We start from the raw sequence: 26,032 nt of genomic DNA, 5'->3' as shown, positions 1-26,032 counted from the left end.
GTGACATGAGGAGCCAGGATTCCAGCCTTGGCGCCCATCTCCACCACAGAGCGCTTGGCTCGCCCAGCGGGGAGGACTCAGGAGTCCTGGCAGAGTCAACACGTTCTTCATGGGAGAGGGGCACGGTGAGCGTGGCTGCGGCAGGGGGAGGGCTCTGGACCAGAAACCAGCCACTCCCCCCCGTGACCCTCTCTCTGTTCATGAAACAGTGTGACACACTTGCCCAGTACTTGAGCATGCGCTTGTCCCCGTTACCCCATGTGTTGCCACATTTTTCCAGATAGCAACAGCAGCAGGTACTAGAGAAGGTCTCCAGCTTTAGGCCCCACCTGAGCCCCCCTGGCCTGGTGTCCAGATATCATTCCTATCAGAGAGTTCTCCCCGAGGCCGCGCCCTCTATCTGTGGGTTTGGAGCCGACAGCAGAGTCTGGTACCCACACGGTGGGTTATTCATACCCCATGCCGTGACTCCACACCCCCAAGACACACACACTCACCATGAGATGCTGGAAGAGCCAAGAACGCATTATATTGGTGGCATGCTTGGGCAACACTCCTCGTTTGTTCTTGGACTTCTTATCCTCATTGTCCAGGAGGGAGGTGAGGTCAAGGTTAACCTTCAGGGCACGTGGAGAGAAAATCAGCATCAGCAGCCTGTGAGGCCAGCGGCTGGGGACCTGTTGCCACAGCGACGGCAGGCTCTGCTGCCAGCCCCTTTCCCGGCTCATTCCTAGGGCCCTGGGGAGGTCACCTTTCCCTCTCACCCCACGCCAGCCCCTCAGAGAGTGGAGGTGAGGCTTGGGTGATGGGAGAAGGGAAGAAGGACAAGGAGGAAGAGATGGGGAAGGGGGAGAGGGAGGGAGGGAGGGAGAGAGAGAGAGAGAGCGAGAGAGAGAGAGAGAGAGAGAAAGACAGAGGAAACAGGGCCATGCAGAGAGAACAGTAGAAGATATGAATTTGCCATAAGCTGTCAAGTAGTTATCAGCATTTCTGTGGTAATTTTCAGTTTGCAAAGCACTTTCCTATCCATTGTCGTGGTTCATTCTCACAGCAGCCCTGTAGGTTGGCTAGGCTGTGTGCAGTTGCTATTAATCCCCCTTTTATCAATAAGAAGTCTGAGGCTCAGAGAGGTTAGGTGACTTATCCGAGAACCCAGAGTTAATGTCAGATCCCAGACTCTGACTTCCAATCTTTCTACTCTTCCTTTGTGTGTGCACTCTCTACCACTGAGGGACACAGCGGCTCAGTCTGCAGACAGGAATAGGAAGTGCAGGATCCTTTGATGTAACCCCAGGAGGGAGGCAGCAAAATCCCAGGAGTTGATAAAACCTTTCCAAGACCCAGCTTCTTATCTGTAAAGTAGGGGTAATGATACTTCCTAGAGGATGATGAGGATTCAATGAGTCACTCGTGTAAACTGCCTGGCAGATAAGAAGCGATTACAGGTGCCCTAGCCCACACCATGCACATGTGCACACACCTACACACACTCACCTGTGTGTTCTGGATCTGGATGGCTCCCTGGGGGATTGCTTGGGTGACCACCTGACCCTGGGAGGTTACCATGGTAACCGGTTGGTATAAGGCTCCACCTGAGGAGACAACCAGTTTTGGGGTCCCCTGCCATGGGAGTGGGTAGGAGCAAGGGCAAGCAGGGTTCCCAGTTCATTTGGCACTCACGTGTAAAGACCCTCTACTTTGGAGCCCTTGGGTAGCGAGCTACGGCTCTTCTGCTTTATGGGTGGGTGGGGGATAGTATCTAGGGCCTAGGGCAGAGCCTCTGGTGGGAGGTGCTTCCGGAAAGGGACAACAGCCTTACTTGGTCCCCTCAGGGGCTCATGAGATTTTGACCCAAATTTGTTCTAAGCCATCACAATTGGGTCTTGGTGCTAACCGTCTATAAACTTACAGAAAACTTTAGTCAAGAAACTGAGCTGGGAGCCCCTCCCTCGGTGGAGGACAACCCCCACCCCTGGAACCACCTCGGGGCCACCCTTTCTCCTCCCAGGGAATTCCCACAATCCCCCTTCCCGGTCTTTGCACCGACCTGACACGACTTGTGAGTTGACGGTTGTCATGGCGATGTTGCCCTGCTGCAGCGCTGAGGCTGGGACCACAATCCCCTGGGGATTACTGGAGACTGCAGACATGGAATTGGGGGAATTCTGCAGGAGGTCCTGGCAGTGAGGGAGGCGTGGTTTGTGACAAGGACACTGAGAGCTTAGACCCTACAGCCCCAGAGTCCTCTTCTGTCCTTTCCCCTTCCTGCCTGCCCCCCTCCCTCCTTCTAGCTCCTCCCCAGACCCAGGTCCAGAAGGCAATTCTCTTGGTTTCCTAGAAAGAGTGAATAAGAGGGCTCAATTAAAAAAAAAAAAACCCAAAAGAGTCACCCATTTAACCATTCCATTACCCTGAAAACCTAAGGCACAAATTATCTGATAACCCCATGGTCTCCTCCTTGGCTATACTTTGAAATCTCCAGTAATGATGCTTGGGTTCCAATCTCAGAGAGTCTCGTTTAATTGGTCAGGAGTGTGTCCTGGGCTCTGGATTTTTTCTTGATCAGATCCATCATATTCAATGGGCTGTGGGTTATTAAAAGCTCCCCAGGTGATTCCACTGTCAGCCGGGTCTGAGAAACTGGCTTCACCTGGTCGGCACCTGCTCATCCTTCAGCCACACTTGTCTCCTGATGCTTTCCCGTCCCCCGGCTCCTCTCCACCCACCTCCATCACAGGCCTGTCACACTAGGCTGCACACACAGAGCAGCCTCCAGTTCTCACCTTTGTATCCTTAGCACCTAGCTCAGGATACTAAAATGCATGTTAAATAAGCAAATGAAAGCCGCCCTAGCCTTCCCATAACCTTTCTTCTAAGGGTGTCTCATATGAGCCTCAGCCACCTTTGGCACATGGCATCGATTCTGTTCTCTTCCTCAGGCTCCCCACAGGATTCCACTGGAAACAGACTCTCGTCTCCCCACACTGCCGACCAGCACAGAACCTTTGCCGCTTTTCTTTGCGTTAGCCCAGGCAGGTAAGACATGTTTTCCTGGCCCTCCGCTCCCCTCACCATTCCCGGTTAACAGCTGGGTAAAGAAGTCCTTGGACTTGCTGTGGAGCCCTCCCTGCTCTCTGGAGAGCCTGCACTGGGAGGCTGGGTGCTTGGAGAGAATTTGTGAGGAAGGAATAGGATGTGGGAGAGGTTAGGGTCTCTAGGTTTGGAGAAGACAAAAAAGGCAGCGAGTGAAGTGTGGGGGCCTCAGGAGGCCAGCCTGGGTCTCTTAGCTCCTCCTAGCCACGGTTCCTCATCTGAAGACAGGGCTTGAACCAGTCAACAGGGCCAATGGCCATTTAGGTGACATTCCCACGCTCAAATGCTGGAATCGTAAGGCGTGAACTGCAAGGATTTAGAGACAGGTAAATGGTCAAGGAAATAGACAAAATGGGGGGAAAAAGAAGGCCCCAGCTTCCCAGTTTTTGTTTTAGGGCGTGAAGAAGCTTGGGTCTTCAGCCTCCAGGGCAAGTCTAGGGTTTTGAGCCCAGAAATCTGTGTTTGGAGGAAACCTCGAGCCAGTGACTGCCTACCTGTAGCAACAGACGAAGGGAAAGTGTTACAGCCCAGGGGACAGCCATGGCGAATCTCCTCCCAGACCCTGACAACACAGAAACTGGCAGAGCCTGTCAGGAAGTGGAAGTCGGCACTGATTTATACATCTCACTCGATTCAGCTGATTAAATCCCCCTTGGCGTCTCCTCCAGAGCTGCCTTTTTTACTCTCCTGGGTTGTCTCTGGCCCAAGAGCTGGAGGAGTACTGCCTATAAATAAGCAGCGCCAGGAGGAGAGGAGCCAAGCACGCCCTCCTCCCACCCACCTGCCGCACACACGGGCCTCCTGGTCTAGCTCCTCCGGGTGGGTGGGGCGATGGAGGCCTTGCTTCTATTCTGAGCTCACCTCTGCTGCTGTGACCTTGGGAAACAGAGGGGGCAGCTCTTGCCCTGGCTTCCCCTTCCTGGGGCCCCGCGGGAGCCTCGAAGCCCCTGAAGTTTATACTTTGAGCAGAGCTCTTGGCCTTCCTGTTCCTGCAGTCGCGGTCTAGAATGGAGTCTGCCATGCAGAAGCCTAGAAACTGGAAGAGCCCCTGGAAGCCACACATTTCCCCTCCCTGAAGTACAAATAAGGCACTGAGGTTTAGAGATGGCCAGGACTTCCCAAGGCCACACAGCCGGTTAGCAGCCAGAGGACCAGAACACAGATCTCCTTCACCCACAAATGCCCCCTACACAGGTTCTGGGCTGCAAATGCTCCTTGAATCCTGCGGGTCAACCAATCATCATTGCAGGCAAGGTGAACAGATAAAAACTAAAACTCGGAAGTCCAGAAGCAGCGTGGGCACTGGAGGAAAGGCAATCACGTCACCACCCTTCTGTGGGCCTCATCTCCTTATGTATACAGTGCATGTGACACCAGGACCCTCAACACCTGGGTTTTCAGTGATGAGACTGCTCTGAGTTTGAGTTCTCCTTGTTTCAACATCCCAGCCTGCCATTCTCATGGCATGTAAACCGTGCTGACACTATATTTGAAGCTGACGCAAACTCGGAAGGTAAATTTACTTTTTTTTTTTTTTTTTTGAGACAGGGTAGAGAGTCTTGCTATGTTGCCCAGGCTTGTCTCAAACTTCTGGGGTCATGTAACCCTCCCACCTGAGCCTCCTGAGTCATTGGGATTACAGGTGTGAGCCACCACACCAGGCTTGAAGGTAAATTTAATGGGGGAGTGGGTACCTCCATGCCATTCACCTTAAAACCAGTGGAAGTGACTTATCAATCTCTTGTTTGGAATCACCCATGCTAGCTTGTGCCTCTTCTGGTAGGGATATTTGAGAATTTCAAACATAAAAGGTTGTCCCAGACTTTCTTCACCCCCCAAAAAGTACCCAACAAGGTTAGAAAAATACAAGCAAAGTCAGTAAAATAAATACAAGATGTGTCCCTTGGGATTCGACCAACACACATTGTTTCCTAGCCAAAGGCAGAAGGTGAGCCACCACCTGGATGCTTCGTCTGCTTACTCAGACCCTGGCTGCTTCTCCACCTTGTGGCTTGGATACCCTCCATGCCAATTTACCCAGTTTGGGTAACTAAAGGCAATTTATGCATTGGATCAGAGCCTTCTATTTCCTACCCTGCTCTCCCTTCTCTGGGTCTTTGGCTGGAAGGTGCTGAGAGGCAGCCAGATTCTATCAGTGAAGGAATAAAATAAAAACCTTCAGAGATAGAGTCCAAGGGCAGGGCTGGGACTGGCAACGTTTTAGGTGGGGCAGGGAAGAGGAAGCAAAATTTTGGCATCCCGGAGGTCTGGGGAAATGATATTCATCCCTTACATCTGTAAACATGAGCTGCTTCACAAACCTGCCTTGAGCGTGTTTTTTTTTTTGTTTTTTTGTTTTTTTTTGTTTGTTTGTTTTAAGACATAGGTTCTCAGGGCCACTGGATCAAGACCCTCACCCATCATCTAGCAATCTATATTTTTAAAAACCTCCTTGTGATGGTCCCAAAAATCAGATGGGTCTGAAAACGACCCATTTACCATATACACTGAGTATTAGCATTCTTTCACCACGCTATTCCATTTTAATGTCACCATCACCCCATGGGGTCAGCAGGACAGACTGTCCTATTTGCCTGAAGAGAGATTGAGGTCCAGAGAGGATGGAAGTGACTTCCCAGAGTCAAGTAAGTGTGCCTCCAGCCTAAGGCCTCTGGCTCTGAGTGTAGGACAAGTGCTCACACAGAGAGGATATGTGCTTCCGGGTCAGACAGACAGGCTCCAATGCAAGCACAGTGCCTGGCACATTTAGCCATCCAATAGTTTATTTCCCACTTCCCTTGGCTAAGGTCACTCAACTAGGGAGTGGCACAGTTGGGATTTAAAAACCTGTCCTAGAAGCCTTCAAGTCACTTGAGTTCTTTACTTAGCAACCGAAGGGGTTCAGCTGGGGTTGCGCACGCAGGCAGAGTTGTGCAAACCTTGCTACATGTCTCCCTGTCTGAGATGTTCCCGGGCAATGGTCTAGTCCCAGGATCCTAAGCATCATCTCTGACTAGCCCCACAACTCCACTTGGCTGCGATTTCCAGTCGAGGCTTAGTCTCTAGCGCTGTAGAATGGAGACAAGGGGGCTCTGACTCTCTTTTCTGAGGGAGGAACTTCCAGAGCAGCAGTGGGAACCCCGTGGGGAGTGTATGTTAGCTAAGCGCACGGTATTATTAGCTTTTTGACAGCTTCCCCTCAGGACTTATCAGACTCCAAACGCAGGTAGGTGCCACTGTGTCTAGACACACAGTTGCTCCCCTCTAGGCTCCTTAGCACCCAGATGGAGGTGAGAAGAGCGTTTGGTACGGTTCTAGTTACGTTTTTCAGCACCCAAAGCCTCACATCCCTGCTGGAATTATCCAGGAACCTGGGGATGACAGCTGGTTATCCAGCCCAAGAATTCTGTTTGTTTTGTTCCACTAGGAACACAGCCGTGGTGTCCCCAAGCCTCTGGGAACTGCCTGAAGCCTGGGAATCAGATGAAAACCAACACGCTGGGCTCCACGGGCACCCCCGGAAGTGGTCCCACTCCTGTTCCTTGTGTGCTGTTGATTGAGACTCAGAAGCAAAGAGCCTCTCAGGAGGGGCAGAGCAAGGCAGGGCTTTGGTTTTGGAATGGCAGAGTTTGGAATGGCAGAGAACTGGTGCCTTCCGAGCACTATCCTCTGGGCCAGCTGCAACACGCTGGAACTGCAGCTGCCACTCATTCTTCACAGACCTCAGTGGTCACCAGGGGAGTTTTACTCCAAATTGCATTTGGAACAGCAGAAAGATGACTTGTTCCAAAGGAAGGCCTTACTAAGAAACGATGAGAAGCTGTGGAATGACTTTTGGAAGTGGGGGCTGCAGAGGGCCACATGAATGGACAGTGGTCTGACGTCAGCCCAGGAAGAGCTGTCTGTCCCTGTGAGCCACTGTGCTTCATTGTTAACAGAGAAAGGGCTTGAGCTGCCCTGGGAGACTCAAGGAAGACTTCATTTCCACTCAAGGAAGGAATTCCTGGAAGAAACCAGAACGGGACAAAGACATGAAGGAGTGAAGGAAATAAATGACAGAAAAGTTTCTGTTTAAGCTGTTTCGAAATAGATGGAATTTTTATCTTACTTGGATGCCTGTGAAACAGGGGAATGAACGGGATGGCCTGGCAAAGATCCTTCCAGCTGAGGATTGTAAAAGAGCCAATGCCATTTCCTAAGGATTGTGTGGGAGGGTGAGGGACGGTGAGTCGGTGGCCGGAGTGGGGTGCAGTGTGGAGCCAGCCCCAGCCACCTGCCATCCTCCCCCTGGCCACTAGAGGTCTCTGCTGATCCACTGGCTCAGACCACACTCACCAAAGCCTCCCAGAAGGCCCGCGCTGGCGGCTCCCCTGCCTGGGCTGGGGGCGGGTGGGGCTCGGTTCTGAATGTCTCCTTTCCGCTGGAAAGCTTGTCCTGACCTCCCCAGGGCACAGCCGCGGCCCGTCCTCTGGACTCTTCAAAGCCTCCCATCTGCCTTACATACTGGACACAACAGAATGGTTCTCTCTAATGCAGGCGTCCTCTTTCCCTAGCTTGGTGGCAGTCTTTTTGAGAGAAGGAGGGGTCTTTCTCTGAATTCCCAGAAACTGCTTAGCATAATGTTAAGTGCATGGTACATGCTAGATACATGTGTGGTCTGACTTTGGCCTAAGGCTGTGGGTGTATTCCTGTGTGTGGTGGGATGTGTGTGTGTGGGATGTGTGTGAGTGTGTGTATGTGATGTGTGTGTTTGTGTGTGCCTGTGCAAATGTGCCTTAGGAGGGTGGAAAGGTTGTCCTTGTCCCCAGACACCCTTTCCCGGCAGCATCCCTCCGTTATGGCAGAGCCAGGGCCCTGTCTTAGACCAAGAAAAGCCAGATTCCCACACTCGGGAAAGCCAAGCACATGTAAACAAGCCACCTAATCCTGTTCTTGTTCCACTCCTGTTGGGGGCCTTGGTCTCAAGGGAAAGGCAGCTCTGGCCTGTGGGGACAAGCAGCAGCTGCTGCTCTTAAGGAACATTCCTTCTCAGGCGGGAGAAGCGCTCAGGTTTCACTAGCCTGGCAGCAAAGGCCACCTTCTGGTCTCCGGGCTCCATGGCTGCAGGGCTAGGGGTGAGGAACCGGCAGAAGAGACAGCTTTAATGCCTGTGACAGGCAGTGTGGCTCATTTTATCCCACTTCAGTCTAGGGATGCCCCTGTCCATCTAAGTAGTGATCTTTCCAGGGCAGATCGCCCCCCTACCCCAGCCCCATCCAGTCTTCTCCCTGGTCCTGTCCTCAGGATGCTTAGCCACTGGGCAGAACCTCTAGGGTCCTGGCTGAGGTGATGGCCCCCTACCCCTTCGGCCCCCTGCCAATCTGGAAAATCCAAAATTCCTTGGAGGTCAATAGGCGAGTGCCACCCTTCCCAGGTAGGGATGTATTGATTAGCCCCCTTCCTCTTCTGCTGGGGAGGTGTAGAGCTGCAGAGTTGCATCTGGCAGCTGGGCCTAGCATCTCAGAATGTCCTCAACTTTGCACCTCTCATTTCCCTACTTCCAGTCTACTAGCAAATCCAAATCCTTGCTTCGTAGCAATTGGCTTCTTCCTCTGTAGTCCCTAACCCCCTGACCAATAGCTAGGTAGGGTCATCCCTCCCCACCCAGGTCCCAGGACCCCTGATTCTTCTCCCCATGTGTCACAAAAACATATCCCCATGTAGCAAGAAGAACATGGACTCTGGAATAGCCCATCCTGGACTCCACCACTTGCTAGGTGTGTGACTTTGAGCCAGGGTCTTCACTTCTCTCAGCTTCTCTTTTCTTGGATGTAAAATGGAGAAAATCATGTGTACCTTGCAGCCTGTCATGTAGAGTAAATTAGATAATCTGTGGAAGGCACCTAGTACACACCATGTTTGAGACAGAGGGGAGCTTAATAAATGGTCACCATCTCCCCTCTTCTGCCAGCTCTTCTTGCACCAATACAAGATGTGGCTAATCAATTGATTTCTCTCCAGCGTGTCTCCAGCCCTGACCCTGTTGCCTACATTTTCCACTACGTTTAAAGTCTTTAGCAGTCGGCCACCACTATCAGCCCCCAAACAGAACTCCCACACATTTGGCTTCAAGGTACTCCATCATTACACTTGGAGACCTGGGACTGTGTCACATCCATTTTTATATCCCCAGAACTCAGTAGGCTCCAGAGGTGCCTGAATGGATGCAGGATGCATGAATGAATGAGCCCCCTCCACCCCATCTCCTCTCTAGGGATTCTGATTGGCTCTCTCTGTTTCTCGCCTTCTTCCAGACTTCTTGCGATTTTGGAAACACTCACCTTTATAAAGATTGCCAAATAGGCTACCAACTCTCACCAAGCCTGCCTGAAATGCCACCTCATCCAGGAAGCCCTCCCAAGGCCAATGAATCTGTAACTTCTCCAATCACAATGGGCAAAGTCCTCCTGTTGGCCTCTCCACTCTGTCCTGAGGTTTGTTTATCCTATTGTGGTGCAGGAACAAACTGTCCATGAAGGTGTGAGGGCTGGGTCTGGGACTTGGTCCCTCTCTGAGGAAGGATGAAGGATGCTGAGTAGAGACTGGGGCAACCTCAAGCCACATGTGTGGATCGCCCAGTCCAGAATCCCTGCCTGCAGCTCCTCTCCCCATCTCTTTGGCTGCTCCTTTCCTCTATACTCTTGACCCCGAGCATTTCACGGCTGACATGATTTATCTAGATCCTCATTGCGATTCATGGCTCTCTCTCCCTGAGACTGGGAGCTCCTCTTGGACAATGGCTTGTGCCTGTTCTCACAGGACCTAGCACAGTACATACAGTGAGTGCCCCCCAAATGCTTGGCAATTGAATGAGAACCATGATTCAATCCAATTTGCCTGCAATAGAGCAGAGGCTTAAATCTCCACAGAGAAAAAAGGATGAATTTCAGGTCAAACTAATACTTGAGTGAGGTGGGAGTTAAGGTCTCTCTAGTGGAATGGTTCCATTTGTGCCCTCTAGGAAGGACAAGAGAACCCAGAGTCGGGTCTAGAACCAGTCTCCTTACAGAGGATGCCCCCCACCAAGAAACCTGGGCTCTGAGGAGTAGGAAGCCTAGGTGTCATTGGGTGCCTGCAGCACAGGATGGGTTCCTAGGGAGGGGGAAAATCTAGCTGTGGCCCAGGTCTTTGAAAGTCTGCTTTAGTCCCCTGCTTGGTAGAACAGTCTCCCTTACTTCCCGTCTCCACTCTGCCCAGCAGAGAAGACTCACACAGAGGAATCGAAGGCTGAGCAGGAAAACGCTCAATCCATCGATCTGGATGGAGGACACGGCATAGCATCTGGGAGTGGGGGTACCAAGTTGAAAACAAAAATGTCTCCCGCTTTGCAACACAAGGCTGGATGATTAGCACACAGGGAAAACCATGAGCCAGCAGTTTGCAACAAAGCTGGCAGGCGGCTGGAATGTTGATCCAGAGGATCATGTTCCAGAGGGGAGACACCCCTCCCCAGGCCAGGCTGGTGCTCAGTGAGGCTATTTCAGGCCGGGGGGATTAAGGGTGAACCATGACGACTGCATGTGCCTGCGTGTGCACACACATACACACACACACACACTCACAAGCTCCTTTTCTCTCTCCTCTCCCATAGAGGCTCCTGCGTCTTGAACCCAAGACCTGCCTCCTGCACTGAAAGTCTCTGGTCCCCGATTCTTAGCAGCCCCGGGGCCTCTCCTTCCTGGGAGAACCCATGCAAGCCCCGCCCCTACCTTAGGGCAACAATGACAGGGCCCTGTCCTGGGAAGGCTTAAGAGATGTGTGAGTGTGTAGGTGGGCCAAGGGATGGCCAGAGAAGGCAGGAGAGCAGGTTACAAAGCTCCTGCCATAGCCTGTGTGTAATTACAGTATTTACCCCCGAAGCCTGAGCAAAGCAGGCAGTGGCAGTCAGAGAAAATGCAGGGGCAAGTTGGAGTAATACAATAGGAGCAGCACATAGCACATCCTCCTGACTTTCCTGCCTCCTCGTACCCTGGCTGCGCACTGAGCCACATCCATTGTCCTTTCACTTGCTTTCACTCTTGCTGCCATTCCTCTCTCCATCTGTCCTTCTGCCCCGTCGTTCTCTGTATCATCTCCCTTTTCCTGCGTTTGTGTGCCTCCCTGTCTCTCTCTGTTGCTCTTTTCCTCCAATTCTTCAGCCTGTCTCTGCCTCCCTCCTGAATGTTGACCCTGCATATTTGGCTTTCTTTCCCTTTATTTTTCTTCCTATTTCTCCTTTCCTCCTTTGGCTTCCCCTTGCCCCTGCCCCCCCCAATTTTCTTTCTCTCATTCCATTATTTCTTTCAGTAAATACTTTCCGGCCATCTATCTTGCACAAGACCTTGTGGTAGCCACTGCTGGGGTCACAGGGAGAGTACACGAGGAATCTGAATCGATGAGTCTACTTCAAGAGAGTATCAGCAGGCAGAGGCTGGGAATGGCTGTTTTTGGTCTATAATAAGGTGATTGGGTGATTTCAAACATGTAAAATACTGTCACAGCTCAAAAAGTGTTATCTGGGATAGGAGATGACATGAACACAAGCATCTATAATATAAAGTCAGAGCGACTTGTGCCATATTGATGGCTCAGCAAACTCCAGCGGTTAGTGGAGGGCAGGAAGCGTCCATTCTGGATGGGGCGTCAGGGAGTCCTTCTGGGTGAGCAGCCTTGTTCCCACCCTTGGGGAAGAAGCTGGGTTTGGTTATGCAGAGATGATGGGGTTGGGAGGGAGGTCTCACCCGAACAGACAGGCATGGAATGATGGTTACAGCACCCCGAACAGTCAGATTGGCCCAGCCAGGAAGGCTGAAGCCTGACCTAGGAGGGCCTTGAATGTCAGGTGAACAGATGTGAAAGCCCTCCCTTCCACCCCCAGGGGCATGGCAAGCAGGGTTTCTGAGCAGGAGAATGACAAGAGCAAAGTTAGAAAGATGAATCCAGCAGCAGAAGCTTAAGAGATGCGTGGGTGTGCAGGTGGGCTGAGGGATGGCCCGGAGAGCAGGTTAGGAAGCTCCTGCTGTAGCCTATGTGTAATCACCGTATTTACCCCGAAGCCAGAACAAAGCAGGTGGTGGCAGTCAGAGAAAATGCAGGGACAAGTTGGAGTAATACCAAGTAGGAATACCTCACTAAGTGTCTTTTCTCTTAGTGCCTCGCTGGCATCCCCCCTCCCCCACACCCACGCCCAGTTGTCTGTTTCCTCTTTCCCAGCTGATCAATGGCCTTTCTGCAGTGGCCACCCCGGGGCCAGCTTGACTTCCAGGCAGAGATCTGATGCTTCCAGTGATAGGAATCAAAATTCCTCCCTCTTCCCTCAAACTCAGAAGGCTGAGTGCTGGGATTCTCCAGGGGGACTGATTTTTGCAGGTGACAGCATCTCTGAGACCTTAACCATCCAGAGCCCACGTTATCCTTTTCTGCAAACCCCACTTCTCCAGTGACCCTGTTTCTGCAAACTGACTTGTCAGTCTCAGACCTCCAACCCTGCGGGGGCTGAGGTGGCTGCTAAGCCCTCTGCCTCTCCTTCCTTCCCCCACTACCCTGGTGCACCCCCAGCTCCAGAGCTCGAGGTGGAGTTGGAGGGCCCAGGAGGGGAAATCCAGTGCCTCTCCAAGGACCTGATTACTTCCAAAGACTCGTGCTAATTTTCTGATATGATCCTCACATCTCTGTGAGGCACTAAATCCTCATTACTTTTCCTGACCGATGCATTCTAATTAGATCAACACTTAAAAAAAATTCACAATAGCCACAGGATGGCTTTCCATCTCATTAACTCCTCACTTATTATTTTCATGAAAATTACTGATAAAAATGTGCATCTCCATTTGGCGAGGCCTCACAGCCTGCTCAGCTCCTATCTTGCATCTCTCCCATCACCGGGACTGTGCAGCGTCACCATGGTAACCCACAATAATAGAAACTAATAAATTACAAACGAGATGCTCGTTGAGCAATTATTGTCCTCTTTTATGCAAGTTTCTTGCTAATTTTGATCATAAGGGAAAGTACAATAAGACTCTGAAGGAATGAGTCTATTTCAAGAGAATATTAGCAGGCAGAAGCCCGGGCGGGTGTTTTTAGATCTGTAATAAAGTGACTTGGTGATTTCAAGCGAGAGGAAGAGGAAGTAAACTTCTTGCCCTATGTCCTGGGCAGTACTCACTACTGAGTCGCACAAAGAGCCCACTGGGGTGGGTTGGATGTGATACCGAGTGTATCTTTTGTGCTTGTTGTCAAAATGTGCAAAGTGAGGCTGGCCTTCTAGAAGTCAGCCTGTCCCCTCCCCTGACTCCACCAATCTGGGGAGACAGAGTACATGGGTGGTTCCTTAGGGGTCTAGGGACAAAAATGGCACAGCCTTTCTTTGGTACTACTTCCAGCACCTCTCGGCACTCACTCCTAGAAAGTTTACCTGCATCCCCATGCCTGATTGTTTAACGAGAAGAGGCTACGGAGGACTCCTTGGGGACTCTTCAGGTGTCTTCCAGGACTCAGGGGCTCAGTGGAAGGAGAACAAAGTCTCAAGCCTGTGGCTTATGCAGATGCCTGTGAGTTGGGTGGGAAGGTATTGCCAGGCAGCGTTCTCCGTTTGTAGGTTTGGGGAAAATATGCCGCCCTGGAGGGGAAAGCCCATTCTTGCCCAAAGCGTGTAGTCAGCATTTCTGCATTTCCCAGGTCTCAGGAAGGAGGTGGCAGGGGAACCTGGGAACAGGGTGGTTTGAGGTGACATTGACCATGGCCCTGAACCTTAGGGGGACAGAGATGCCAGAGTAGCGTGAGTGCCTGGAGAATGATTAGGGAGCAGCAGGCCCATGGGAAGCTGGCTTCACCCATTAGGTGGGCAGGATTCAGGGAATGACTGCTTTCCCCAGATGCCCTTTCCCAGAAACGCAGATGGCTCAGCAAGCCGCAGCCTCTTAAGAAGCCTGTGGGGCTGGGATATCTGAGCCCAGTCCCAGCTCATCCTCCAGGAGAGCTTTCCATCTCCTTAGCTCTGGTGCCCACTCTGGGGGATACTTTGGGCCAGGAAGCCAGGAATGGTTTTGGACATTGTCCCTCTCCGATCTGGTCATTTTCAAGGGAATACTAATGCCCTGGCAGGGCAGGGTGTGTGTAAAAAAGGGATGGGATGACCTAACAGATATGAAGAGGAGTGCATCAGAGGAGGGCCCTCATGGCAAAGGAACCCAGTGGGTCTAACCCAATGAAGGTCACCAGGGGACCTTCCTCCACGCCTGGCTCCAGAGCTGGGCTTAGGAGCCTGGCTTAAGAGATGGGACCCAGCTCTGGGTGTTACCTGTGAGTGGAGGTTGATGGAGGGCTGGTTGGGGGAGTAGGGCCCCCCTAGATCATTCCTGAGCAGGTTATCACTGTGCATCTTGGTTTTGAGGCAGGTGATGTAACGGTTACAAAAGTCCTTGCAGAGTTCATTGACTTTCTCCAGCTCCAGCAGGTGGATTCTCAGGACCTGGATTGCCTTCACCATCTGCGGAGAGGGAGGAGAGGTGAGCCCAGGTGTCTGCATCCTATTCCCCTCACTGCCTGGACCCCCAGCCCCCAGCACCCCAGGGGAGGGGAGCCTACACCCTGCCCTAGCTCATGCTTCCTACACTTGATCTTGGCCAAAAGGCCCAGAAGTGGTGGGCGGTGCCTTCTCATCCCCTTGACTTCAGTTCTAATGATGGCTCTCTGCTAATTATTCCTTTGCTCTGAGCCCTCTGTTATCACAGCTGTTCTTGAGGCAGTTGTGATATTCTGAGAACAGCATTGGCCTTAGCGATGGAAGGCCAGGTCCAAGCCCCGGGCCTGTCATTTACTATCTGTGTGAGCTTGGGCAAGTTGCTCAAGCTCTCTGTGCCTTAGTGGCTAACAAATGGGGATAATTATATTCTCCCTGACAAGTTTACAGGTTTGTTGCGAGTGTTGTATGAGGGCGTATACACGGTAGCACATTGTGAGGTGTGAAGGACCAGGCAAGCATGAAGAAGACGGAGATCAGAATTTCTTATAAGTGCCTCTAGAGCTCAGGGACTGTCTATTCTTAAACAAGCATTCTGAGTGCCTCATGGGATACCGGTTACCTTGTGGACACTCTGTGGATACTCGCTGACGGACTGAATAATCCAGCATGACTTAGCTGGGCACCAGCTACCTCACTGTCTGCTGTGGCCTTTTCCATGCCCTTTGGATTGCTGTATGGGAGCCTGCTGCCTCTTCAAATGGACATTCTTAACCTTTTCATGGCAAGAAGCTATTTTGCAATTGAAGCTTTGCTCTTTACTGCTGTTATTATCATAAAAAGAAAATACTATGGAAGGTATGGAAAGCAGGGTGAAAAAAACCTGTCTTTGATCCAATTGCCCTACAGAATGATGATTTTTTTCCCACACGCATATATTTTAACATAGTTTCAATAACCTTATGCATGCAATTTTGTTTTCTGTTTTTTCCCTCTAGTTTAGCAAATCTGTTTTTCTAAGTGCCAGAATTGTTTTCTCTATCCTCTCTTCTAGACTATGAGCTTTGAGAAGAAAGGGGTGATGTCTAATTTGCTCACCATATTATCTTCAGCACCAACACATATGGATATGGAGTAAACATTTGCTGAATGGATGAAAGTTATTGAGTAAATGTATTTTTAAATGTTGCATATTATTTCATGTATGTGCCATACTTAACCAGTCCCCTATTAGGTATTTAGATTACTTCTAATTTTTCAATTTTATAAAAAATGTTACAGTGAATATTTTCTAAGCTTATAGGTTTTTTTTTATAAAAAATGTTTCTGCATTATTTCTTTAGGATGAATTCCCAGAACTGACAGGAAAAAAAGCTATGAATGTTCTTGTGGATTATGATAAATATTGCCAAATTGCTTTTCAATAGGGGGTTGTTCAAATGGTGCTAGAACAATTAGACATCCATATGCAACAAAAACTGAATCTTGATTTAAACCTCATACCGTAGATGAGATTAACTCAAAATGGATCAAAGACATAAATGTAAGACATAAAACTATAAACCTCTTAAAAAAAACAGGAAAAAATCTTCAGGATCTAGGGTGAGGCAAAGAGATCTTAGAGTTGACACCAAAAGCATGATCCAGGCCAGGCACAGTGGCTCATGCCTGTAATCCCAGCATTTTGGGACATCGAGGCAGGAGGATCACTTGAGGTCAGGAGTTTGAGACCAACCTGGCCAACATGGCGAAACCCCATATCTACTAAAAATACAAAAATTAGCCAGTGGTGGTTGTGCATGCCTGAAGTCCCAGCTACTTGGGAGGCTGAGGCAGGAAAATCGCTTGAACCTAGGAGGTGGACATTACAGTGGGCCGAGATCGAGCCACTGCACTCCAGCTTGTGCGACAGAACGCAACTCTGTCTCAAAAAAAAAAAAAAAAAAAAAAAAAAAAGATGATCCAGTGAGGAACTGGACCTTGTCAAAATTAAAAATGTTTACTCTTCAAAAGACCTTGTGAAGATGAAAAGACTACATACTGGAGGAGAATATTTGCAAACCAAAAATCTGACAAAGGACTTGTATCTAGGATATATGAAGAACCCTCAAAACAAAACAGTAAAATAACAAGCAACCCAATTAGAACATGGTCATAAGACATGATTAGACATTTCACTGAAGAGGATATACAGATGGCAAATAAGCACATGAAAAGATATTCAATGTCATTAGTCACTAGGGAAATGCAAATTAAAACCGCAATGAGATATCACTACACACCTATTGGTATGGTTAAAATAAAAGAAATAAATATGACAACACCAAATGCTGGTGAGGAACTGGAGACTAGAACACTCAGACATTGCTGGTAAGAGTGTAAAATGGTACAGCCACTCTGGAAAACAGTATGACAATTTCTTACAAAACTAAATATGTGCGCACTATATGACCCAGCAATTGTACTCTTGGGCATTTATCCCAGAGAAATAAAAACCTATGTTCTTACAAAAACCTGTATACAAATTGTTCAAAGCAGCTTTACTTCTAATAGTCAAAAATGGGAAACAACTCAAATGTACTTCAATGGGTGAGTGGATGAAGAAACTGTAATTCATCCATATCATGGAATATAACTCAGCAATAAAAAAGAATGAGCTATTGATATGCCCAACAATGTGGATAGATTGCAAGGGAATTTTGCTGAGAGACAAAAGCCAGTCTCAAAGGATTATATACTATATGATGCCATTTACATAACATTTTTGAAATGACAAAATTATAGAGATGGAAGACAGATTAGTGGTTGACAGCGGTGGAGTGGAGGAGGGAGGAAGGAACTGTTCTGTACCTTGCTATAACAATGTTTATGTAGATCTAAGTATATGATAAAATTGCACAGAACTAATTACATGTACACACACACACACACACACACGAGGGCATGTAAAACTGGTGAAATCTGAATACAGTTGGTGGATTGTTCCTGGCTGTGAAATTGTGCTATGGTTATACAAGATGTGAATCAGGAGCTCTCTGTATGAGTTCTTATAACTGCATGTGAATCTACATTTATATCAAAATTAAAAGAAAAAAATGCTAGGAGCGAGCGATGCTTATTGCTTTTCCAGATCCATTTATGTTGACGCAAGCAATATATGGGATCTCTATTTAATCCCACCCTCCTAGTTTTTGGCTAGCTCCTGGGTGCCTAGAGGAGAGTTTGGACAATATAAAAAGGGATGGAAACAAGGAAGGAAATCTCTCCCAGAGAATTGTGACTGTGAGGTGTGTGTAGAGCAGTGTGGCTTGAAGCCAGCATTACACCCTTCTCTGAGCCTCATTGGCATTTCAAGTGGGGAGCCCACATTCCCTGGGCTAGGCTTGTGGCTTGTCTGATGAGCAGGGATTGTGCTCAACTAATTAAGGGTTTTTGGAGTACTAAATTAGACCAAGTGTCACTCAAAGACAGAAAGCAGCGATTGTGTGTCATCATGCAGGGCTCAGTCACAAGGTCTCCTCCTAAGTGCCACCTCCGTGGGGCTGAGACTGAGGGAGACTGAGCCATCCTAAGCAAAGAGGAAAATGGTGACTTTAGAATGGATCATTTGGACCCCAAAGTGGAGTTAAGTACTTAATAAAGATTTATTCTTGCCTAATGTTCTACTTGACTTTGGCCATGAAAATCTTGGTCTATGTCTCTCTGTGTAATGAGCACAGGATAAGGTACTTAACAGATATGTGTTGCTGGATTGATAATAATACCCAAATGTTTCTTATTCAGACTATGTCTCAGGCACTGTGTTAAGCCCATTCCAGGCCTTATTTATTCCACACAACCATCTCATTAAGTAGGTGCCGTTATTGCTCATATTTTGCATTTGAAGAAAATAAAATCCAAAAATATTATGTTTCCTTGCTTAGAGTCACACAACTGGTGAGTGATATGAAGCCAGGTTGCCCCATTCCCGACCTGTGTGCCTTGTCTTTCAATATGGACTCTCAGAATTATGTAGGTAGAGGAAGTGGCAGTATAATGAGTACATGGTTTGAGAGAAAGTGGCTCAGTGACAGCAAGTATGGGGTTCTAGAAAGCCAAATAGCTTTTGAGACATTAAAATTTAGGATTTCCAGAACCCTTCCTGGTAATGTGCCTTTTCTTGGCTGCTCTGATCTCCCATCTCTCACTCCTGGCACAGCCCCCCGGGGTCCGAACACCTCACCAACACAGGTGCCTGCTTCTCCATGTGCACACGGAGAGGGCTGGACTGTCAGGTCCCTTACGTTTTCTGACTCTCTGAACATTACCAGGACTTCTGCCCTCAATTCACGCCTAATGGTGTTAGAATGAATCCCACACGATGACCTGGACCAGCCTCTAGGTGGCTGCACAGTCCAAACTCATCAGGACACAGGCTGCATCTTCTCCTCCAGCCTCTCCTGGTCACTGGGTGATGACTTTATTGCCTCAGACCATCTCCATATTCTCTCAATCTGCTGATTAAGAAGCTTTTCCTTATATTCAATCAAAATCTCTCCCGCCTTAATGTAAAGTGCCTTCTGTAGGTACCAAGAACATCAAGGAACTTCTAGGACCTCTATCAACGCAACTTCTTTTTAATTTAATTTTATTCATTCAGCAAGTATTGAGTCTTACTATATGCCACATATTGGACCAGGCATCTGACTTGAACAAGTTGTTCAATTAACTTTCTCTTCTCTCTCTTTTTTTTTTTGAGACGGAGTCTTGCTCTGTCGCCCAGGCTGGAGTGCAGTGGTGTGATCTCAACTCACTGCAAGCTCCACCTCCTGGTTCACGCCGTTCTCCTGCCTCAGCCTCCCAAGTAGCTGGGACCACAGGTGCCTGCCACCACACCCGGCTAATTTTTTTTTTTTTGTATTTTTAGTAGAGACGGGGTTTCACCATGTTTGCCAGGATAGTCTCGATCTCCTGACCTCATGATCCGCCCGCCTCGGCCTCCCAAAGTACTGGGATTACAGGTGTGAGCCACCATGCCCGGCCTAACTTTCTCTTTTCTAGACAAAAACGATCGTCATTCCTTAAACCTTTCTTCTCTTTCCCTTCCCCCCTTCCTTCTTTCCTCCCTCCTTTCCTTTTCTTTTTTCCTTCTTTCTCACACACATACATATATTCACACATACACAGAGAAGAGTGCACATATCTATTCATTTATTTTAAATATATAACTAATTTATACTTACTTTATAAAACCAGAAAATACAGGTAAGTAAAACAAAAGTAAAATATACTCAGAAGAGCTTTGCTCAAATAAAATACACGCATAGCATGTTTAAACCAGGTCTGGTGCACAGTGACCAAAAGTGGACCTATCCTTTGGACTAATAAAGTGCAGCTGAAGGATTACTTTTTTATGGGCTAATGGAATTGGTTTAAAGATTTAAGGAGGTAGAGTAAATCATAATGGTATTCTGAGGCAATGAATATGTAGGACCTGTTCAATATTAGAAAGGTAGGCAACACCATCAAGGTTAGGGGGCTGCCTGGCAGGGCAGGAACACTGTGGGTTCATTGTCATGCAGCCTGAATTTGCGTCCGAGCCCGCTCTCTGTTAATTGGGTGCCGTTGGGCAAATTCCGTGATTTCTCTGAGCCTCAGTGTCTTTACGTGTAAAATGGGGATAATGTTCATCTCTAACTCACAAGATTTGAAAGGGGCTAAAGGAGAGAATGATGTAAACATGCTTTATAAACCACAGTAAACCAAATGCATGCAAGTTGTAAAAATAATCTCTTCTAATAATGTCTGATATCCCATTGGCTTTTCTACTGCTATTCTATGTCCAGCCAGTGACAAAATAGTAACTCCCAGGCTCTTTTCTACTCCCATATTTGTGTTTAGTAAATCATCCTCTATCCTGTGTTTACAATTTTGGATTTTTGTCTCTAAGTTAGAAAATTCTGATTTATTAAACTATTTTTCTAAATGATCGGGGTCATGTGAAAATTTATTCCAAGTCTTCTAGAGCAATAACAATGCCACTTAATTTAACATCACCGCCAAATGCGGTGAATGCATCCTTAAATCCTTTCCCCAGGTGTTGCTCCGTCTTTCAGCTTCTTTCCCTCTCTTCTCTTTCAAAATAATGATTCAGCCCTCTTTTTCTAAGAAGTCTGTATCAAAAAGGCAAAACAAACACAACCTCACATTTTCGTCTCCTACCACTGTACACAAGTCTCACAGTCCCAGGAAAGTACACAAAAACAGGGCTTCTTATTTTCTATAAAGCCATATGGTCTGATGTCCCACACTGATTATTTTCTGCCTGGGTATTTTGAACAAGTAGTTTAAACTTTATCTGCAAAATTTAGGATGACAATAATACCTACACTTTAGAGTTGTTGTGAAAACTGAATAAGATCATGTATGCAAATGTGTTGGGCATATAGCGGCCATTCAAGAAATGTCAATTCCTCATACCAATGTGGTCCCCCCTCCATCATCAAATGCCTCTCTCAGTGGTTGCCTCTCTTGTAGGATCATGGCCTTTCCACTTGATAATAATAATTTCTTGCCTTTCAAAACATTTGTATACACAGCACTTTACAATTTACAAAATGCTTTCTCTCCATTATCTCATTTGAGTCTCGTCACCGCAGGGACACAGGCAATATTATCTCCCCTAGAGATAAGGAAATTGAGGCTCAGAGATTACGGAACCCATTCAGCTCCATGCAGGAATTAGGGAGGCATCTTTGTTTTGCAGGCACATTCCTTTCACCCTCTCCTTCCTTTTTGCAAATTGGGAAGCTGGAACTATTCTCCCTCACGGACAGAAGAAGGAATTTATAAACACACATTCCTTAACGTGCTATGATATTTCCTGTGGGTCACTGTGGCTGCCAACGCTCAAATCTAATCAGGAATTTTTCCAGACCAGGCCAGCTTGGCCTGATCATTTGGAAGTGTGGGGTCACTAGAACAAGAAATGGGACATGAGAAAAAGGTGAATACCAGTGACTGGAGAACTGCCTGATGATTCGGGGACAAAACAAATATTTTGTGGAAACCATCACGCAGGACAAGTTAAATCATTTTGGAGTCAATAACCTGGCACTCTCCTTCTGATGGCCTCAGAATTTGGGAAAGCAGTGGTACCGAGGAAGGAGGGTGGGCTTCGGGAGTTAGATCCACTTGGTTCAAATCCCAGCTATGTAATTTATTGGCTATAGGGTTCTTAGTCCTTGATTTCTTCCTCTGTCAAATGGGGATAATAACAACTACTTCACAGGGCTCTTGTGAGAATTAAACAGCAAAGAAGACACTCAGGGCTTTAGGTCTCGGGTGTCTTGGGTCTTCCACCTATGGTGAGACCCTGAACAATTTACATAATCTCTAAGCTGTAGTTTCCTCACCTGGAAAATAAGATAATAATAGTGACTCCTCAGAGTTGCACTGTGGGTTAAATGAGATGTGGCTAGAAGAAAATGAAAAACAAGACCTGGCCCAGAGAAAGATGGAAGAAGATATTAGCTCCGGAGCTGCTTTGGGTGTGGTCACTGGAGTGCGAGTCTTGCACTGTATTTGATTCCTGCCTGGGCCATGGACCAGCTGCGTGATGGTGACTGCATCTCTTGTCTCAATTGCCTCCTCTTAAAATGGGGATAATAGTAACATGTGCCTTGTGGGTTTAGAAAGAGGATTAAATAAGATAATATATGTAAAACAGTTGGAACGGTACCCAGCACCTGGTAAGTGCTCTATAAATGTTCATTATTACCAGCGTTGATGATTCCCATTTCCTTTCTCTTTCTTGGTGTCTGTGGGATTTTCTGCTCCTGTCTAGGCAAAGAGAGCCTGGACTGAAGGCCAAAGTGGCTAAGTCTCTGAATGCCGCTGGCCTGAGCCCTCTGGGCCCAGAGCTCTGGCCTGATTCCTTCACGTGCCTGCTTATCCACAGCCTCCGGCCTCTGGCCCTGCCTCTTCAGAGTGGGCCCAGGGGCCTGGGGGGCCCCATTTTAGAGCTGGCTTTGCGGTCAGGCAGCCGTAATCTGTCCCTCGAGCCACACCAGAGTCTCATTAAAACGTGCCCCATAAATGTTAAAAAATTTACACATAAAAAAATTCCATGCATGAAACTGAAACCGTACGTTTTACAGCCACGGTTTGAAATCTTGCATAATATATAAAACCTTGGCCCTGCACTGGGGGCCCGTAAATCAGATTTTATAAAACAAAAGCTTTTACCTTTCAAAGGGTTTTGGGGAACTTGCAAATTTTACAAACTTTACCAACTGCCAGTCAGAGGCTGGTGGGCCCAAGGAGGGGATCTGTGGGCCCAGCTTAGGAATCGTCCTGGTGAGCCCCTGCGGCTGTGGGGATTGGAGTAGAGGGAGTGAAGGATGAAGCCGGCCTTTCCCAGGGGAGCCAGCCAGGGGCATTGCAGCTTGACCACCATGAGGGTGGAAAGCCACCCTCGTCCCCTGGAAATGGGGAGGTAGAGTGTGGGTGCAGGGAAAGAGATATCGGGGGCACTTTTATTTGCAAGTGAAGGAGGAGTGGTGGTGTGATGTTGTGGGCAGAGGGGAGGGTCAGGAGTCAGCTGACCTGGGTTCTGGTCCTGGTAAGTAACTTCCTTCTGTGAACTTACATCCCAGGCTATAAAAGGAGATAGGGTGTGCTTCTCCCTAGGGTTGTTTGTTTGTTTTTGAGATGGAGTCTCACTTTGTTGCCCAGGCTGGAGTGCAGTGGCATGATCTCGGCTCACTGCAACCTCTGCCTCCTGGGCTTAGGCAATTCTCATGCCTCAGCCTCCCGAGGAGCTGTGACTACAGACATGTACCACCACACCTGGCTAATTTTTGTATCTTTAGTAGAGACGACGTTTCGCCATGTTGGCCAGGCTGGTCTCGAACTCCTAGCCTCATGTGATCTGCCCGCCTCGGCCTCCCAAACTGCTGGGATTACAGGCGTGAGCCACTGTGCCCGGCCCTCTCTAGGGCTTTTCCCTCTAATGGTTTATGAATCTGTTTCTTCTCTGGTAGAGGTACTGTGGGAGCAGGTGGCTAATGCAGGGAGGGAAGTTCCCGCTGAAATCTACAATCTGGGAACCTCTCTGATCTTCGGGGCAGCCCAGGGTGACTGTGGGACACAGGGGAGTGTGGTACAGGGCAACTTGCTTGGGGGACGGGGGGCAGCCAGCTGGGGATGGGGAGGATTTGAGTTCAAATGGGGGGCTGGTGGGGCTGGAGACCACAGGCTTACAGGGCCTGGGAGAAAGCAGGGCCCAAGTGGGGCTTGAGGACCCTGGGGGAGAGAGGAACTTCCAAGGGACAAAGTTTTTGGGGACCCAAGTGCCCTCCTGACAATCCCTATGAAAGTCAATATTCAAGGGCAAAGGAAAGCCGCCCGGACACACACATATATAAAAAATAAATCTCTCAATTATCTCAGCTCATTTGCTTGGGGTCTCTCATTTTATGTCCCCGCTCGGCTGCGCAGTATATCTGTCCGGATAAAGAGTTACAGTCCGTCGGGCTACGTGTGCAGGGTTGTAAAAAATACAGATGCCAAATTAACTGGCTGTGGCACTCGGCAGCTGATTGAGCTGATAATGATGCGATCTGACCTTTTTCTAATTTCTAATTATGTGCATCTCGGCTGTGCTGGCTACATGATTCTTGTTCTAATGATGGCTCCGGTGGTTGGCCTCTTTATCTCCCCCTTCCTGACACAGGACCAGGGGTGGGGGTGACAAGGGGCACTGCTTGACTCCCCACATCAAGTTTCAGGGTCCTGGCTGCAAGGTCTCTTTGGTGGCCAGGATATGAGGTTGAGGAACTGGAGCACCTTGTCGGAGGGGCCCTGCACTTGAGATTAACCTTCCAGATGCCAGGCATTTTTAAAGGCCATTTCCCAGCGCCATCTCATTAATTTTGTATGACCATCACACGAGACAGGTGTGTTAGATCTACAGATGAGGAAACCGAGCTTCAAAGGAGTTAAGTCATCCAAATCACACAGATAGTAGTGGTGAGGCTTGGATAGCGCTCTTTCAAATATCTCCATTTACATCATCAGCCAATCAACCAGTCATTGACCATGGCTAACTCAACTAGAGAAATCAGGTGCACCCAAGTAGATGGAATGTCCAAGGATTGCTCCAATGGCTGTACACTCCCAGCCCAGTGCCTGAGATGGAAGACCAGGGAACGCTGGCAGTGTGGGGCCACCAGGGCAGCTTCCACAGCATCCACGTCCCTGGGTCAGGCCTGGCATGTGGCAAACACGCAACCAAGTTCTGTTGGATTGATTCTAAATATGATTCTTTGAGTGAACAGAACCCTGGGGAACCTACATCATGTTGGCCAGGAGAGAGCATGGAGGTGGCCACCTGGGCGTTTTCCAGGCTGAGCTAGGATGGGAGGCTGTTCTTGGTGGGTCTTCCAGAGCTCACCTGGCAGGTAGTGATGGACAGGACATGAGGAATTTGTTCCCCCAGAACTCCTCCCTCTTAAGAAGGTATCAGTTGTTTCACATTAGCTACCCAGTTTACTTTTCGATATTTCCTTACCAACTTAGGCCTCAGTTTCTTTTTGAGCCAAATGAAGGGAGTGGGCCCTGCCCCCCAGGTCCATCCCAGCTCCTACAGAAATGGCTGTGGCATCTCCTGGCCCCCTGGCTGCCATGGGTCTAGGTTGTGAGGATCTGCTCCCCAACTGCAGTCTATGGTTCTGATCAGCCAGAGCACAGGGCAGCGCAAAACCAGCCTGCAACTGGAGCACCTGCACAGGGCAGCTTTCCCGTGGGACCTGAGAGACAATGGCCCGCCTCCCGGGAAGGGGGCTGCCAATCCCAGGCAGGGAAAGGGATGCCCCAGGATGAGAAAAGGTGGCTTTGGGGCTCTCAGATGCCTTCACTGACCCTCCCGACAGCAAGTGAGCCCTTATCCTCTGGCAGGGCCTCCTCTGCTCTTCAAACACTCCACCCATCATGACACTTCACAAAGCTTCAGGCCAGGGTGGGCTCTCCTGGCAGCTCTTCTGGACTCCATACAGTCACATATTCAGCTCTTGAGAGAGGCAGTGGTGTGGATAATTCACAGCACAGAATACCAAAGCCAGTTACACCTGTTCTGCAGATGCAGTGTGTGTGTGTGTGTGTGTGTGTGCGCGCGCATATGTGTGTGTGTGTGTGTTCTTTTTCTTCCTTTCTGGAACCACCTTTTCTTTTCTAATTCTGTTTCCCTTTTGGAAGTAGGTACCAGTTAAACTCTAAATGCAAGAGGACAGCACTATCATTAATCAATTTGTGGGGGAGAGTTTTCCAGAGTTTCCAAATTCACTGTGCATAACCTGGGTAATCCACCCACAAAAATAAAGAATTGTGGTTAATAATTCCAAGATGACTAGTTAGAGTAATGGACAAACAGAGCAACCTCTCTACTGCTCTCTCCGCAGAATTCCCAGAACTACACAA

General features: G+C 48.6%; 1 protein-coding gene across 6 annotated transcripts in view; it reads right to left on the bottom strand.

Moving 5' to 3' along the window:
• The window catches only part of PKNOX2 (PBX/knotted 1 homeobox 2), a 290,540-nt gene that overhangs the window by 20,334 nt on the left and 244,174 nt on the right, over window positions 1-26,032 (bottom strand). For all 6 annotated transcript variants that reach the window (XM_063635619.1, XM_055273622.2, XM_055273628.2 and 3 more), the window contains 4 exons: window positions 14,414-14,602; window positions 2,048-2,177; window positions 1,495-1,592; window positions 498-617 (listed from right to left, as the gene is read on the bottom strand). In XM_063635619.1, the coding sequence (XP_063491689.1) occupies window positions 498-617; window positions 1,495-1,592; window positions 2,048-2,177; window positions 14,414-14,602 (537 nt within the window). The remainder of the gene's footprint in view (window positions 1-497; window positions 618-1,494; window positions 1,593-2,047; window positions 2,178-14,413; window positions 14,603-26,032) is intronic.

This window comes from Symphalangus syndactylus, chromosome 3, assembly GCF_028878055.3.
Source record: "Symphalangus syndactylus isolate Jambi chromosome 3, NHGRI_mSymSyn1-v2.1_pri, whole genome shotgun sequence".
Taxonomy (NCBI): domain Eukaryota; kingdom Metazoa; phylum Chordata; class Mammalia; order Primates; family Hylobatidae; genus Symphalangus; species Symphalangus syndactylus.
This window is presented reverse-complemented; position numbering and strand designations above follow the sequence as displayed.